The sequence below is a fragment of the Tympanuchus pallidicinctus genome, unplaced genomic scaffold, assembly GCF_026119805.1.
Source record: "Tympanuchus pallidicinctus isolate F22 unplaced genomic scaffold, pur_lepc_1.0 scaffold4, whole genome shotgun sequence".
Taxonomy (NCBI): domain Eukaryota; kingdom Metazoa; phylum Chordata; class Aves; order Galliformes; family Phasianidae; genus Tympanuchus; species Tympanuchus pallidicinctus.
Window position 1 is genome coordinate 46394524 of NW_026294758.1, and position 14245 is coordinate 46408768.

The 14245-nt window shown below is 38.7% G+C and overlaps 1 protein-coding gene across 1 annotated transcript in view; it reads right to left on the bottom strand.

The window, feature by feature from the left end:
• Positions 1-14245, bottom strand: part of LOC128089261 (uncharacterized) — a 33249-nt gene that overhangs the window by 18312 nt on the left and 692 nt on the right. The window contains exons 2-4 of the mRNA XM_052700487.1: positions 4633-4797; positions 2678-2800; positions 677-724 (exon numbers count right to left, since the gene is read on the bottom strand). Of these exons, the coding sequence (XP_052556447.1) occupies positions 677-724; positions 2678-2800; positions 4633-4789 (328 nt within the window). The 5' untranslated portion in view covers positions 4790-4797. The remainder of the gene's footprint in view (positions 1-676; positions 725-2677; positions 2801-4632; positions 4798-14245) is intronic.

Here is a 14245-nt window from a genome sequence, read left to right on the forward strand (position 1 = left end):
GGGGATACTTTTACAAACTCGTGCTAAATTGAATGCCTTGTAATTGATGAAATACAAGGTGCCATTTCTTGCTTGGGGTATCCCTGAAATGAAAATTGCTGAGATTTAGGCAAGTACTGAATGGATGGGTCAGTATTTTATAGTCTTCCCTAGAAACCTCCACTTGACCACTGGTCAAGATGCAATCCTGGATCACAGCAGTTCTTTGTGATCGAAACTGAAATAAATTAATCTTTTATTGTAATACTGGAACTAATATATCCTTCAATGTACCACTCATCTGTTATGCTTACAATGGGGAGGTTCCAAAAATATGTCTTCTCTTTCTTCATACACTTTTTATTTTCCACTTCCTGTTACAACATGTCTTTGCTAGCTGAGACTCAAATGCCAGCAATATAGCACATGTTTTTCTTTTAAAAATATTGATTCAAGATTGAGTGCATTCTATTTCCTTGTGCAAAGACATTTGTCTTCTGTTTAAGCCCTTATTCATAACTTGCTATGGCAAGTTTTGTGGCTTTTAAGATTGTCCAGTAGCCTGACCTAAATGAACATCTGGTTTAATATATGGCTTCTGATATGATGTCTTAAAAACATTACAAACTCATTTTAAATCAGTCCCTAACAAAGAGAATGAAACATTTTCCTCCCACGTGAGTCATTCAAGTCATACCTCTAACTGCTGGCTCCTTGCTTGTGAACAGGCTTAACCATGCTGTATCTAAAACAAAAGATCTGGAATTAGACAGAACCATCCTTCAAACTTAAAAACATAATGATTTGAAGAATTGCTTTAGTGTATAGTCTGAGAAATGGAGAAATGCTCTGGAGCTGCAGTAGACATCAGACTTCATTTCTTGCAGGTTTCTGAATCCACGTGGTGCCACTAGGACTGAACGGTTGTACCTGTACACCTGTACACGTGCACCCTGAATTCTCATGTGCTCTGAGTCTAATAAATGTACTGACTGGATGTCTTTTACAAAAGAGAATACACTTGACAAAATGGAGGCCAGTGATGAAACAATATCAAATAGAAATCCCTGGGGTCTTTGGGCAGTAGATGTGAGACTCCTGACACAAAGTGAGTAAGATTGACAAGTAGCAGGTAGCCAAGGAATGGGTGTTGCAGCATTTCTTGCATCAGCGTGCACTATGTAGGCTGTGCTTTGGTGAAAGCAGCACCTACTCAGCTCAAAGCCACAGATAACAAGGAGTTGGCTCCTTATATGGTGCTATCTTGATGATACTATCATGAGTGTATGTTTGTGGTACTTGTGTTTACATATACAAATGTATCACATAGAATTTCCTCTTTTCTGTTGTTTCTTTTTTTTTTTTTTTCTTGGAGAAAAGCAGTATCTTCTACAACAGGATTCTAACACCATGAGCATACTCACAGATCTTACAGTTTTCCACTTTTTACTGTACTTTCTTAAGAAATCTGCCTAGTTTATTATCTCTATTATCTCATCTTTGGAAAACAAATAATTCTAGGATAATTGCATTTGTTGTTACTTGCCTCTTACCAACGAACAAATACCCCAAATAAACCCTAAGAACCACTTCTGTGGTTCTGTGTACCATTTTGGGATCAATTAGAAAAGACCTGCCTGAGATAAAAGAAGGTTTACATGAAAAATGGAATAATTCTACAAATTCCAGAATGTCTCTGTTTTTCTTAATTTTGCCCTTGTCTCTGATTGTTTTCTTTGCAAGGTGCTGCACTTGAATTGGGGCAGTCCCAGATTGGTGCACAGACTGGGAGAAGAGCTCATTGAGAACAGCCCTGTAGAAAAGGGCTTTGAGGTTCTGGGGAACAAGAAACTTGGCATGAGTCAACAGTTTGCACTTGTGGCCTGGAAAGCCAGCTGTATACAACGTTGCATCAAAAGAGGGATGGTCAACAGTCAGAGAGGTGACTGTCCTTCTCTGCTCTGCCTGTTCAATATCCTCCCTGAAATACTGAAACCAAGACTGGAAAAGACATGGAGAGGGTCCAGAGGATGCCATGAAGATGATCAGAGGGCTGGAGCATTGCTTGTACAAAGAAGAGCTGAAGCAACTGGGCTTTTTCAGCCTGGAGAAGGCTCTGGGGAGACCTTGTAATGGCCTTCATGTACTCAAAGAGAGCTTACAAACAGGAGGGTGCTTGACTTTTTAAACACTTTGATAGTAACAGGACAAAGGGGAATGGTTTTAAAAGAGATTTAGATTAGACGTTAGGCAGAAATTCTTTACTAGAAGGTGGTGAGGCACTGGCACAGGCTGCCCGGAGAAGCTGTGGGTGCCACATCCCTGGAGGCATTTAAGATCAGTTTGGATGTGACCCTGATGTAGTGGGTGGAACTGGATAGTCTTCAAAGTCCCTTCATATCCAAGCCATTCTATGACTGACAGCCAAAAATGTAGATTTCCCAATTAGTTAGATGGAGTGAACAAAACAATCTTTTTTGAAAGATTGTTATGTATACTTACACACTTAACAGTATGTATTATACTTACCTATTTTAAACTGCAATGAATGCTTTCATATATCACTATCAATATTTGTAACAATGCAATCAAATGTCGTCTGTACTGGCTCATGAACAGACTGTCTAAAAGTGCGTTCAGCAGCTTCTTATGATGCTACACAAACAGTTCACGACTCTTGGTCCAAAAGGCACACTACCTGCAGGGTGTTGTGAATCCATGGTTGATATTTCATGACGACCACATTCATCTAAGTTGAAATGCACAGTTTTTGAATCTTCAGTCTGTATATAGCACCTCAGTGTTCTCCGCAGTTGAAGCTCTAATCATAAATGAGTTGTAATTAATTGTACTGATAAGAGAAAAATGATACAATTACCTAATAAAGTATAAGGTGTATTTTATAGCTATTTTTCCTTGATAATCAGTGTAAATTTTACATAAACTATATGTACATTAGAACAGTATAGGCAACATATAATTATAGTTAGCTTAAGCTGCTTTCTAAGGGGCTTGGTTGCTGTGGCCAAGAAGGAAAGCAAGGATTTATTTGCTTGCAATGTATGCCAATGAGAACATGAGATTTAAGCTGAGCTTTCTGGAGAGTTACTCCATTTGTGCAGAAACTTGAGCTTGCAAAAATGTCTTCCTACTCTAAAGGATGCTGTAAACCTGGAGGTCGGAGTTGTGGACAACCTGCAGATAGCTGTGTTGGAAGATGCTGAGAAGGACAGGAGGAATTTTCACACACACAAAAAGAGGGTGTCTAAAGTAGCAATTGGTGTGGGAAGGCAAAACAAAGTAACACCCTGTGTGGGGGCCTACACATGTAGACAGCGCACTGTTAAGGTGTAAATTTAATCTGAACAAAGGTAAAGGTGAAGTGAGGGAAATGATTCTGCAGCATGTTGTTCCTGGACTAGTTTCCTTCCTGTCATAAGTATGTACCTCCCTGTTCCCCAGTTTTCCACTTTGAAAATCGGATCTGCATACAAACAAGTGTTTTAGGGCGCGTATGGCTACCTAAATTAGCAGCCTTTTTTTTTGGAGGGGCAGCTGGAGGCTTGGATGGGCAGGAGAGGAGGTTGTTTGGAGTACCTGGCATCTCCTACTGAAAAAAGAAACATACCATGGCAGCAAAGGTATTTATAGGTAAAAGTTCTTAGGCAGAGAAGTTGTTTTTTCCCACAACTGAATATAAGTGTGCAGCATCTACAGATTAACACTGTAAGGCACAATTTAGATTTTACTAGACTGAGTATTTTTTCCTGGGTCAGGTTTGCTACTTTCCAATTCAGTACAGAGCTGAAGAAGTTTTGGTAACAACATAGATCTCTGTAGTAAACAAGTGTTGTAAATTGAATTGTCCTTCCTGAGCTGCAAAACTTAGACAAGTGAAGCAACAGGATACTGAAAATGCGTTAGCTATGACATAATGCTCTGGGAATGCTTGACCTCACTGCAAACTTTTATTAGTCCTTTTGAGTTGGTACAGTTCCCCTGAAATACCTGCTTTTCAGCTGAAATTTTGTTAAAAAAGAAAAAAAAAAAGAAAAAAAGAAGAGAGAACTGCCTTTGAGAAGTTGTCCCTGTTTCTGCTGAACAGCAACAACATGTTCTTGAAAAAAATGAACCAAAATGACAAGAGATGTGCACTCTGACCCTCCTGCACTGCAACTCTGACACATCCTATGCTGGACCTTACATGGGCAAAGGCCTTTTCTTCACTGGTTTGACAACTTGAACTACAAGGCCTCCAGAAGAAGCAAGGGTTTTTCTCAAAAGAAATTATCAGAGCAACACTTTCAGAAAGACCTGTGATGGTGCATTATAGCTCTTTCATTTTAAGAATTCTGATGCACTCTAAGAACTAGTACAGTACTCAGAACAGTTGGCAGGCCTGCTACGACATTCAGTCTCTTCTAGGGAGTTACAGATGTACTTTAGAAATCACCATAATGCATTTGGCCATATGAAAAAATTAATGTCGCTCCTTTGAGGAGTGCTCATTTTTTTTAAAGCCAGGTTTCGCTTTGCTATTCCTTCATGTATTTTCAATTTTGAGCTGCTTTTGATACTTGATTTAGTTGAATTCTACCTTGGACTGGCATCCCAAGATTACAAACACACCTTTCACGCAAAAGGAGAAGTTACCTGAGTTTTCAGCAGCTGCTGATCTGGCGCTCACCGGAAATCTCCTTCTCACTCTTTGCCTTCCACAGGTCGGCACTCTGTATGGCTTCTCACGGCCTGAGCGGAGCACCATTTTGCAATTCGTTGAGAAGCTCTGGTAACCTGAGTTGTCTCTCATTCCTAGTCCTGAAGAATAAGTTGATATTTCAGTTGAGAAACAAGTTTGAAAATGGTAACATTTCAATACGTGACATTCAAGGCAATCAGGATAAATCCAGTAAACATGATAGCCTGGATGACTCAGGCTTGTGTCTTAAAAAGCAAGAACAGTGTTTCCGACGGCAGTAATTCAGTTGGATACATCTGAATTTCTACTAAGATGTATATATAAAGTCGTGTTAAAGGAATGTATTGAAAAAAAACTTACTCCTAGAAAGAATATGACTAGTTTATGTTATTTCATTTTTCTAAATTTACACTTTTCACCCATAGCAATCTTTCTGCAGTTCAGTGGCCGGACTGAAAAATCACACACTTTCTGTCCCTCAGAAATACCTTGGTTTTAGATCATTTTCAAAGCATTCATAAATGATAGTTTAGGATGCTAACTTCAACATACTATAGCCTAAATTTCAGTAAAGACAAGCAGCTATTTTGTAATCTTAAACGGAGAGTCAAGAAGGAGAACTGGAGTTTGTAAACTTGAGCAGCATATTAGAATAATTCATTCATGACTACAACAAGCAGCTGCAAGAAAAAATTCAACCTCAAGCCATTCGTATAACTCAGACAATTAGTGATTCATCCACAATATAATCATTTGACTTCAGTGTATTCTGCATCTTTCAAATGATGTTGCACTTGTGATTACATTTACTAAAACAACGCGTTGCTCTTTTTGAATGGCAGATGAATAAATGGATTACCTCAGGTAGATATCCTAAGGAAAGGCTAGCATCTAAGAATGGGAAATATACTGATGAGTGAACCGACCAGCCAGCCAGTAGGCTGTTAGCTTGAATCACTGCACTTCAGAAAAGCCGAGGATAATACTTCAGTTTGAAAAAAGGGAGGCTGGGCTTCTCACATCTAGGCAGTTTTCTGAAATCAACAGTTTGTGACCACTACTTATGGCAAAATGCACGTCACAGGAGACACCTGGCTTCAGTTATTTATGGCACCCTGGGAAAATGATCTAAGTGAAGGCAAGGATAACTTCAGCCCCATAATTTTAGCTTTGCACAGAGTAACTGAATATCAGCTAGGCCAGACAGCCTGTGGCTGTGGCAGGACAGAAATAATTTATGAAATCGTTTAGGGAGGTGAGTTCTGTATTCTAGTTTGATTTATTTCTTTGGTGCAATATTTCACATTTTGTTATTTATGAGAAATGGTAAAAATGAACGACTTCTTTCACTTCACTTCTCCTATTAGTAAATTAGACAAAGCTAACTAAAGTTCTTTTTTACTTTTTGGCTCAGTTAAAAACGAACACTGAGTTAGCCTATGGAAAAGTGAAATATCTCTAGTAGGAAAATATTTTTTTTTTCCTACTTACTGAATTTTCTCATTTTTCAAATGTCTGGTAAAAAATAGCCGGGGTAGAAAGCAAAGGCAAGGTGTTCTTCATCTTTCTGTAACTGCTTCATCATTGAAGTAAGCTAAACAAATAAAGAAGACCATTTGCAAAATCTTAACAGAACCTAACCTCTGCAACATCCTGCGTCAAGCTCCGCAGAGCATCTGGGAAATAATACCAGCTTGTGGATAGTCAGAGGCATTGCTGTGCTAGGAGTTCAGCCCCTACAAAGCATCAAGACCCAGTTAGAACTAGGGATGCTCAAAAATAGGCATTTGATCCCTCTTTGAACATTTCTAATGAAAGTATAAGTTTGACTGCACTCGATCAGAAGTCAGGAAGATTCAAAGTCCTGATTTTTACGACTAGTGAAACAGCCAGGGAATTATCTTATGATTCCATTGACTCTGGACTTCATAGACTGCAGGTATTAATTGCAACTTATTTTCAGATAGGCCTAAATGCTTATTGAAGTGGAAATTAATTTTATGAAGAGCTAAAGTGACACCTTGCTAACCACCGAGACACAAAGAGTGTTTCATCTGAATTATTTATACTCCGTGAGAAGACAAAGACAATGCAAGCTAGGACCCCAAAGAAATCCTGGGGAGCACAGAGGAATGATTCTTAGAAAACTTTCTTCTCAGAACAATGGGCATATTCAAGTTCTGAAGGACTGTACTCCAATTCAGTTATTTTTGGTTATTTTAATCAGCAGACATTTGAAAACGAGAAATTGTAAAAGTTTGTGTTAGATCTTAGTTCTGCTGGCACTGTAGGATAAATAAAACTCTCTACAATGATTTAAAAAGACACAAGCTTCCACAGCTTCAATTTCCACGTGCAACCCACAGCAGTGTGCGAAATAAAGACGCTCTCATTCTGATAACCCTTTCCTCTTCCACCATGTACTTACATACATGCCACCTACTCCCACTCTTCATTTTTATTCACAGTTGTTTCTGTTTTGTGTTTTTGTTGTTGCTGCAATGTCTTTTCATGCCCATTTCTTCAGTTCACTAATTTTCCACTTCTGTGCGGTATACACTGCTTGAGGAGGGCTAGAAAGAGGAGGTGCATGTTCTTGGCTGCAGAACAGGTCAGACACCATTTGTTTTGGAGACAATGGTCTCTTTCATTTTGTTTCACATCCACACTAACTGGAAGGGAAGCAGAAAACTCGATCCTTGGCTCTTCAAGCTGCTGGAATCAGCTATACTTAAGCACACTGGTGGTCAGTGGCAGCAAGGTCACCCTGAAAGCATAGGGGGTTTGAATCTTTTTCCTGCTATGTACAAGTCGATGCATTTGCATGAAGGCAGTAAAGAAAATCCATTTCATATAAAATAGTACATAATCTGTAAAACTTCCTGCCTCCTTAGTAATCTCTTGTTCTTAGGCATCATTCACTGTTCCACTTATCCCAGGCACATCTCAGTACATATAAACAGAACTTAAAAAACTTGGAGTCCATTCACGCAGTAGAATGATCCAAATATTATCTAATTCTATATAGATACATTCACAGCAAGCACTCCCTGGGACCATTAGATGAGATCTGTTTTTATTGTGTTCGGCTGCAGCTGACAGCCCTGCTTTCAAGTAACATAAGCAACTTCTCAAAGTTTCTTACAATTTAACAATTTAGAAGTAGATTAAAAGGATCTTATGCCAATCCACGGTTAATAAATACTGGGGATGCAATTACTTTCACATCAACTAGCTTTTACAAAATCTGGAGACTCTAAAATAGATATAGAAACATACAGACTAGGTGTAAAAAAACAGGTTGCAGAAGGGGCTTTGGAAGAGAAGTTTAAAGTGAACAGATAAATCAGTATTTGTTAGATTCTAAGCAAGCAGTATGGTAAATAAAGTCTTAATCTGAAACCTTGAAACCCATTCAGAACCCTGCTGTAAAGACTTTCACTCTTGCTTACCTTATTGTGCCTGCTTCTGTTCCTCTGCTGGGATACTTCCACTCAGCAGAATGCTACTAGCTGCTTTGCAACAGCCAATTTATTTCATGAAAACATGGAAGGGAGCCAAACCTCAGAGTAAAAGAAAAGTCTGACGTGGATCTATTCTTTTTGATCTTTATACCCGCTCACTTACATCAATATTCTTACGACTCTCACAATTCTTGGAATGTCCGAAATGGTAAATGCAATTTTCTTAAATATTATTTCCTCAAAGTGCTGTAGAAAATGTCTTCCCTGGAACTTCATGCAGTTTCTTAACCCGCATTTCTGCATAGAGTCTGAATAACCCCAGAATTATTACTCAAACATTGTATGTCACTGGTATTGTTGCTACTGTCTTTTCCTTCAAAGGTTGATCCAAGGGCAGATCCTGGGTTTCTGGCAATGCTGTCTTTCTGCAAGTAAGAGTGAAGCCTCAGTTGCAGGAAGCTTGAAGCAAGTTAATTGCTCAAATATTTACTCAGATATTAAAAAGTGATTTGCAGTCTATTGTAATTGCAATACTTTGCTTCTGGTATGAGTGTGAACTTGTTTAAAGTGGATGTGCTGTATTGATCTGCCTATAAATCTCAAATAATTTTTTGTCATGAGAGGTTTAGCTCTGTCACAATCTGCTACGTTCAGTTGACTTTATTTATTTACTTCTGTCAGACAGTCCTTTTGATTCATAAGCATTCGATTTATTTTAATGCCAGCATTACATTTTTACAGGAATGAATCAGACATCCGCGCACCTCCCTGAAATAATGAAACTCTGCTAAGAACAATTACTGCTCCTTTTTGCCAGTCTTCTAAAAACTGATATTCAGCAAATCCAAACAGAGCTGCTCCTTTTATCCAGAATTTGTATGCAGTGTCAAGAAATTTCTCAATTTTATCTGTATCTGGTGTATAAAACACCTCTTTTAGTTTGTTAAGCCCCAGTAGGCTCTGGAAATACATCAGGTCAGTATAAAGACTTTCTAAGAATATACATTTCGCAACAAAGCAATGCAGAGCTTTGAAATCTCACATCTTTGCCTGTCACTCAGGCAGACACAGAAATGTGGGTATTACTCTAAATGTGTGACTGTTTAGTACAGGACAGATGCAACTAAAAATGCATATGATGCAGCAGGAGCATTTTTAGAATACACAGGTTTTCAGAGCCTGCTCTGGGGTTAGAGCTGATTACCTGCAGCAGCTGTGTTTGTTGTTAAAAGTGGCTGGATCCAGGTTGCAAGATACAGACTCTATCTCCTACGAACAATTCTGACAGGCTATATATGATCCTGGCCCCCAGATAATATTCCAGACCTAGGTGAAGTGCTTGTGCTCCCTGAAGCTGCAGCACAGAACAATTTCTGATTTTACACGAATGACTGAACAGAGGCGATGCACAACACCAACACTGCTGCAGAATAACCAAGTAATAACATACAACAACAGCCACAAAGAGAAACTATTTAAAATTATTCGTAACGGATATGATCTGGGTCGGTTAAGCCATGTAGATATTGAAGATGTATCAACACCACGTCTGACTTCACAATTAACAGACTTCAGAATTTATTTTAAGCATTTTTCTTCTTTAATCTGTAACTGACCGTGTCATTGAACATTCCTGTGTGTGAAAGATTCCACAGGGGCTTTCTAAATTCACATCAGCAGAAGTCTTTGGCAGAAAATGAATAAAGTTATAGTTTAAAGTAACTCAAATTTGCAGCAATGTTTTTCGGGTGTTGTTCTCATGCTGTTTTTAATAATCTTGGCCTTGCAACTACGGACATGGCTACGTTGGGCTATAGGAAGCAACTGTCTCTGGAATCATCCATTCCTCCCCTCCCTTTTCCTACCACTTGGTTGCAGCTCCCGTTTTGGCATCAACAACTCTTGCAGAAAGTGCAGCATTGAACCTGCCATGCAGCACCTTCCCCAATCAACATTTTATTCCACCAGCGGTTACAGCATCATAAGCAGGAGCGATCAATGGGGGATTTGTGCATGTCCTGATGAAAAATACTGAGTTACTGTGGGAGAAGTACTGTGAGGGCGACCACCCATTCTACTGGAAAGAGTGCCCAGGGTAGGGCACTTATCCAGGAAGCCCCAGCGTCATTTCTTTCCTATGTGTCTCTCCCTTCCTCCACCTTTCTCTCTCCTCCGTGGTGCCCATATCTCTCACTTTCCTTTTTGTTCTGCCCTCTCTCTCCCTCTTCTTCTATGTTCTCTTATTTTCCTCCAGATATAGCTTCATCATTAGAATCACTAATAAATCTTCATTTACGTGAACTCAGGATGCTTGCTGTATCCTTACTGTCACAACAACAGCTTCAGACCACCACAGGATATATTTTCAAATTCAAATGAATGTCTTGCGTCAAATCGTCTTTCAGGGGAATAGCCTTTAGAAAACATTTATATTTAGAAAAGAACATCAATGAAATTACTACACATTGAGTCTCAGTGTCATTATCAGTTTCTAAATTATTTGTTTTGTAAAGTCTTTTAACAAAAGTGCTCGTACAAACCCGCTTAAACTTTTCATTATCATCCTTGTTATTATACCAGGTGATGCTTAATGTTCTATGGATGACAGAGCAGTGAAAACAACACACAAGCTAAAACTTAACTACGTTAATGAGATACAGGAAGTTTTAGGATGAAAAATAACACAGACAACAACAGAATGATACTTAAATACTTTCTTAGTGTAAAAAGACAATAGTCTACAGAAAGCCAATATTTTCAGTAATAACAAAAAAAAGTGTTTCTGGTATAATATGCTGTTGCTTGATTATCGAGGATAAAATATCAGCAAATACATTTTATCAGCCAGTAAATTTGCAAAGAATTTGCAGGAGAAATAATTCAAAGTCTCTTAAACAGCAGTTAAATTAAAGCATGGGCAATGGACCGTACAAGAAACAAACATTTATTTCAAAGTCTGTGTATTGCCAGATTTACACTGGAGAAAATTTGATGGCAAAAAGCACTGTTCTAAAGAAAGCCCATACTATGTTTTCCAATGAAGAGGACTAAAAATGTTCAAACAGATGTGAAACATAGGAATTTCAGATTTTGAAGATAATAGGTTAAAAATTCAAAATTAGCTCTAGATTTCAAGAAAGAATTTCTGTTCCAAAACCCAGTGGCTCATTAGAGAATATAGATTATGTTTTCATTATACCAGAATGTAAATTAATATTTGTATCAGACCTTCCAGTTTTACTTCACACTGAGTTCTTTTCTCCCCAGTCATGAAGATAGCAAATTCAATATATCTAGCTGCTTATTGAAACAAACTGACACAGCAATCTGACAAAACTTCTTTTTTTTTTTTTTTTTTTCCTGGAAACTGTAGGCTTTTTTTTTAATATGATAAGTATATTTCAATATTAGAATGTAACAGTCAACTTTATCTTAATTCATATCCTGTTTTTATGGCATGCCAAAGACATATATAGGACTGAATTGAGTCTGTTGCCTACTATCTATTACTCCCAGTACTTCCAAACTGTCCTTAAATAATTCTACAGTGAAGATTTCTACAGTGCAGAACATCACATACTTAAACCACCATGTGTTTCTCTATACAACAGAAGACTATTCACTTAGCAATGCCTGAGTTGACAACTGCTGTTCTTTAAAACACACTCACAAAAGTGAAAAACAGCTGTATAAATGGTAGATTTTTTTCTCAAGTTCCGTTTTGCTATTTGATGTTTCTCGAACTCTAGAACTCTTACACCGGATGTTACTCATTATGGGTTACATCAGTTTTGGTGCTTTCAGGAATTATAGAAGGGTGTTGTCTCTTGAATCTGAGATCACAAACATTACACTCTGTTTGCTCTCTAGGGACTACACAGGTATGCAGATGGAGCTGAGCAAAAGTGCTCCATTGCATTGCAGTACACTGAAATACACAGCACACACCTTTTCATTGCATACAGAAGGCCTGGAGGCTATCAGGATATCTTCCAGGACCTCAACAGGTTCTCCTTCATAAAAGCAAAAAAGAGGCATTTTAACTTTGGTGTTAGCCATTCTGTTCCTAAGGATATTGGGAGTAACACAGTGTAAGGAGACTTTACAAAAGTTCACATGTTCTTATTAAAAGTTATAGAAAGGGTGGCCAATTTTTATCATAAAGAAGTGGTCCTTTCTTGTTTACTTAGTTCTCTTGATTTCAATGAGGATTTTCAGTAAGAGGCAACGTGGACACGTGGTTCAGAAGAATTCTGCTGAGGAACTTTGAAAACAAAAGGATGGAAACAAGCGCTGTGGGAGTTAACAGAAGCATGCACAAGTGCTGAGGGAACTCACAGGCATCACTGTGAGGCCAACCTTTCTCTGAAAACTCATGGAAATTTGGGAGAAGTTTGCAAGGACTGGAAGAGAGCAAATGCCACTCCTGTCTCCAAGAGGAAACAATGCTAGATCCTCTGAAGTAAAGGCCGGTCAGCTTCACCTTGATCCCAGCGAAGGCAATGCAGCAAATCATATTAGAAAGCATTTCTCAACTATGTGAAGGACAAAGTGATGACTGGGAGTAGTCAGTATGGGTTCACAGAGACAAAATCACCTTCATTCTGCTGATCACAACCTTCTGGGCTTGCTCATTCACTATTACTAATGATATTTTTCTCCTTCATATGCTTGAAAATGGTTTCCAGGATCATATTTCCGAGGCTCAAATTGATTCTGACTAGCCTTTTATTCCTCAGATCCTTCTTCTTGCCTTTCTTGAAGTTAGGAGTGGCATCTGTTCTGCTTCAGACTTTGGACACTTTTCTCAGTTGCCACAGTCAATGAAAGATGATAAAGAGTGGCCTCACAATGACATCTCCTGGCTCTCTTAGCCCTTGTGGTTGCATGGCCTGCAAGTATGTTTATGTAAGCATTTCCTGCCTGACCACTTTTCACAAAGAGTATAATATCCTCGTTCCAGCCTTTTCATCTGTCTCCAAGACCAGAGTTCTTGGAGGTCAGTGTTGCTGGCAGACTGAGGCAAAGAAAGCATTCAGTACTTTGGTGTTTTCTCCATCTATGCAACTAGGTCCCCATCTCATTCAGCCCATATTCTCCCTTTTTCATCGAAGTCTTTCCTGCTGCCTTGACATCTCTGTTCAGATGTAACTCTTTTAGAACTTCAGCTTTCCTAGCATCATCACTGAATATTTGAATAGTCTCTGTGTTCTTTGCAGGTTATTCATCCTTGTTTCCACCCTCAGTGTGCTTCATTTTTGTGTTCGAGTTTGTACAGGAATTTCTAATTAATTCAAGCAGACCTTATGGCTTTTTTGCCTGATTTCCTCTTTATTGTTGAATCTCTCTTGAGCTTGGATGAGATCACTCTCCCAGCTGGGGGCCCCTCATCTGGAAAGCTACTTGCTGGAATTGAGCAGGTTGTCAAGAACAGATTAGAGACAGATTGTCTAAAAATGCAGGTCATGGCCCAGACATCATACGTCTTCTCAGATTCTGTAGAACATGGTCTTTACAGCTAGTGATTACAAAGGAACTGAACGGGAAATGTTTTAGTCATCTGAATATTAGCTTTTTGTATACTTTCAATGTCCAGATCTATCCTCACTTTTAATCTCTCTTTGCCATTGTACTTTTTTTCTCCACTCTTCTGCAATGAAAAAGGGAAAAAGGGGAAACGACTGCCATTCCTAAAATACTGGGACAATGAAATCTCAGCTTTTCAATATAATACTGAAATTTCAGCATAAATAAATGATAAGTTTGTGAAACAGTCTAGTGGCTGCCTTTATCTTGTTGGGCAGCTATTGATGAAATATTCAAAGCTGGAGATATCTAAGTCCCTGTTAGTTTTATTTCCTAAAGAACTGAGGCTGAAGTAACTGCGCTCCCTGTTCTTCCAGCCTCTCTAGTCACTTTTGAACATGCTGGATTATTTTGACCAAGTCTGCTGAGGACATGGAAGAAGAGGCAACCTTAGCTGAAAAAATACACATTCATGAACATTTTGTGAAGATCAGTAGCTGGATAGCTGGGAGGGAGATTCTGAAACGCATAACTGAGTGAAAAACTGCAGCCTGATCTCACCTGTTATCCTTTCTCT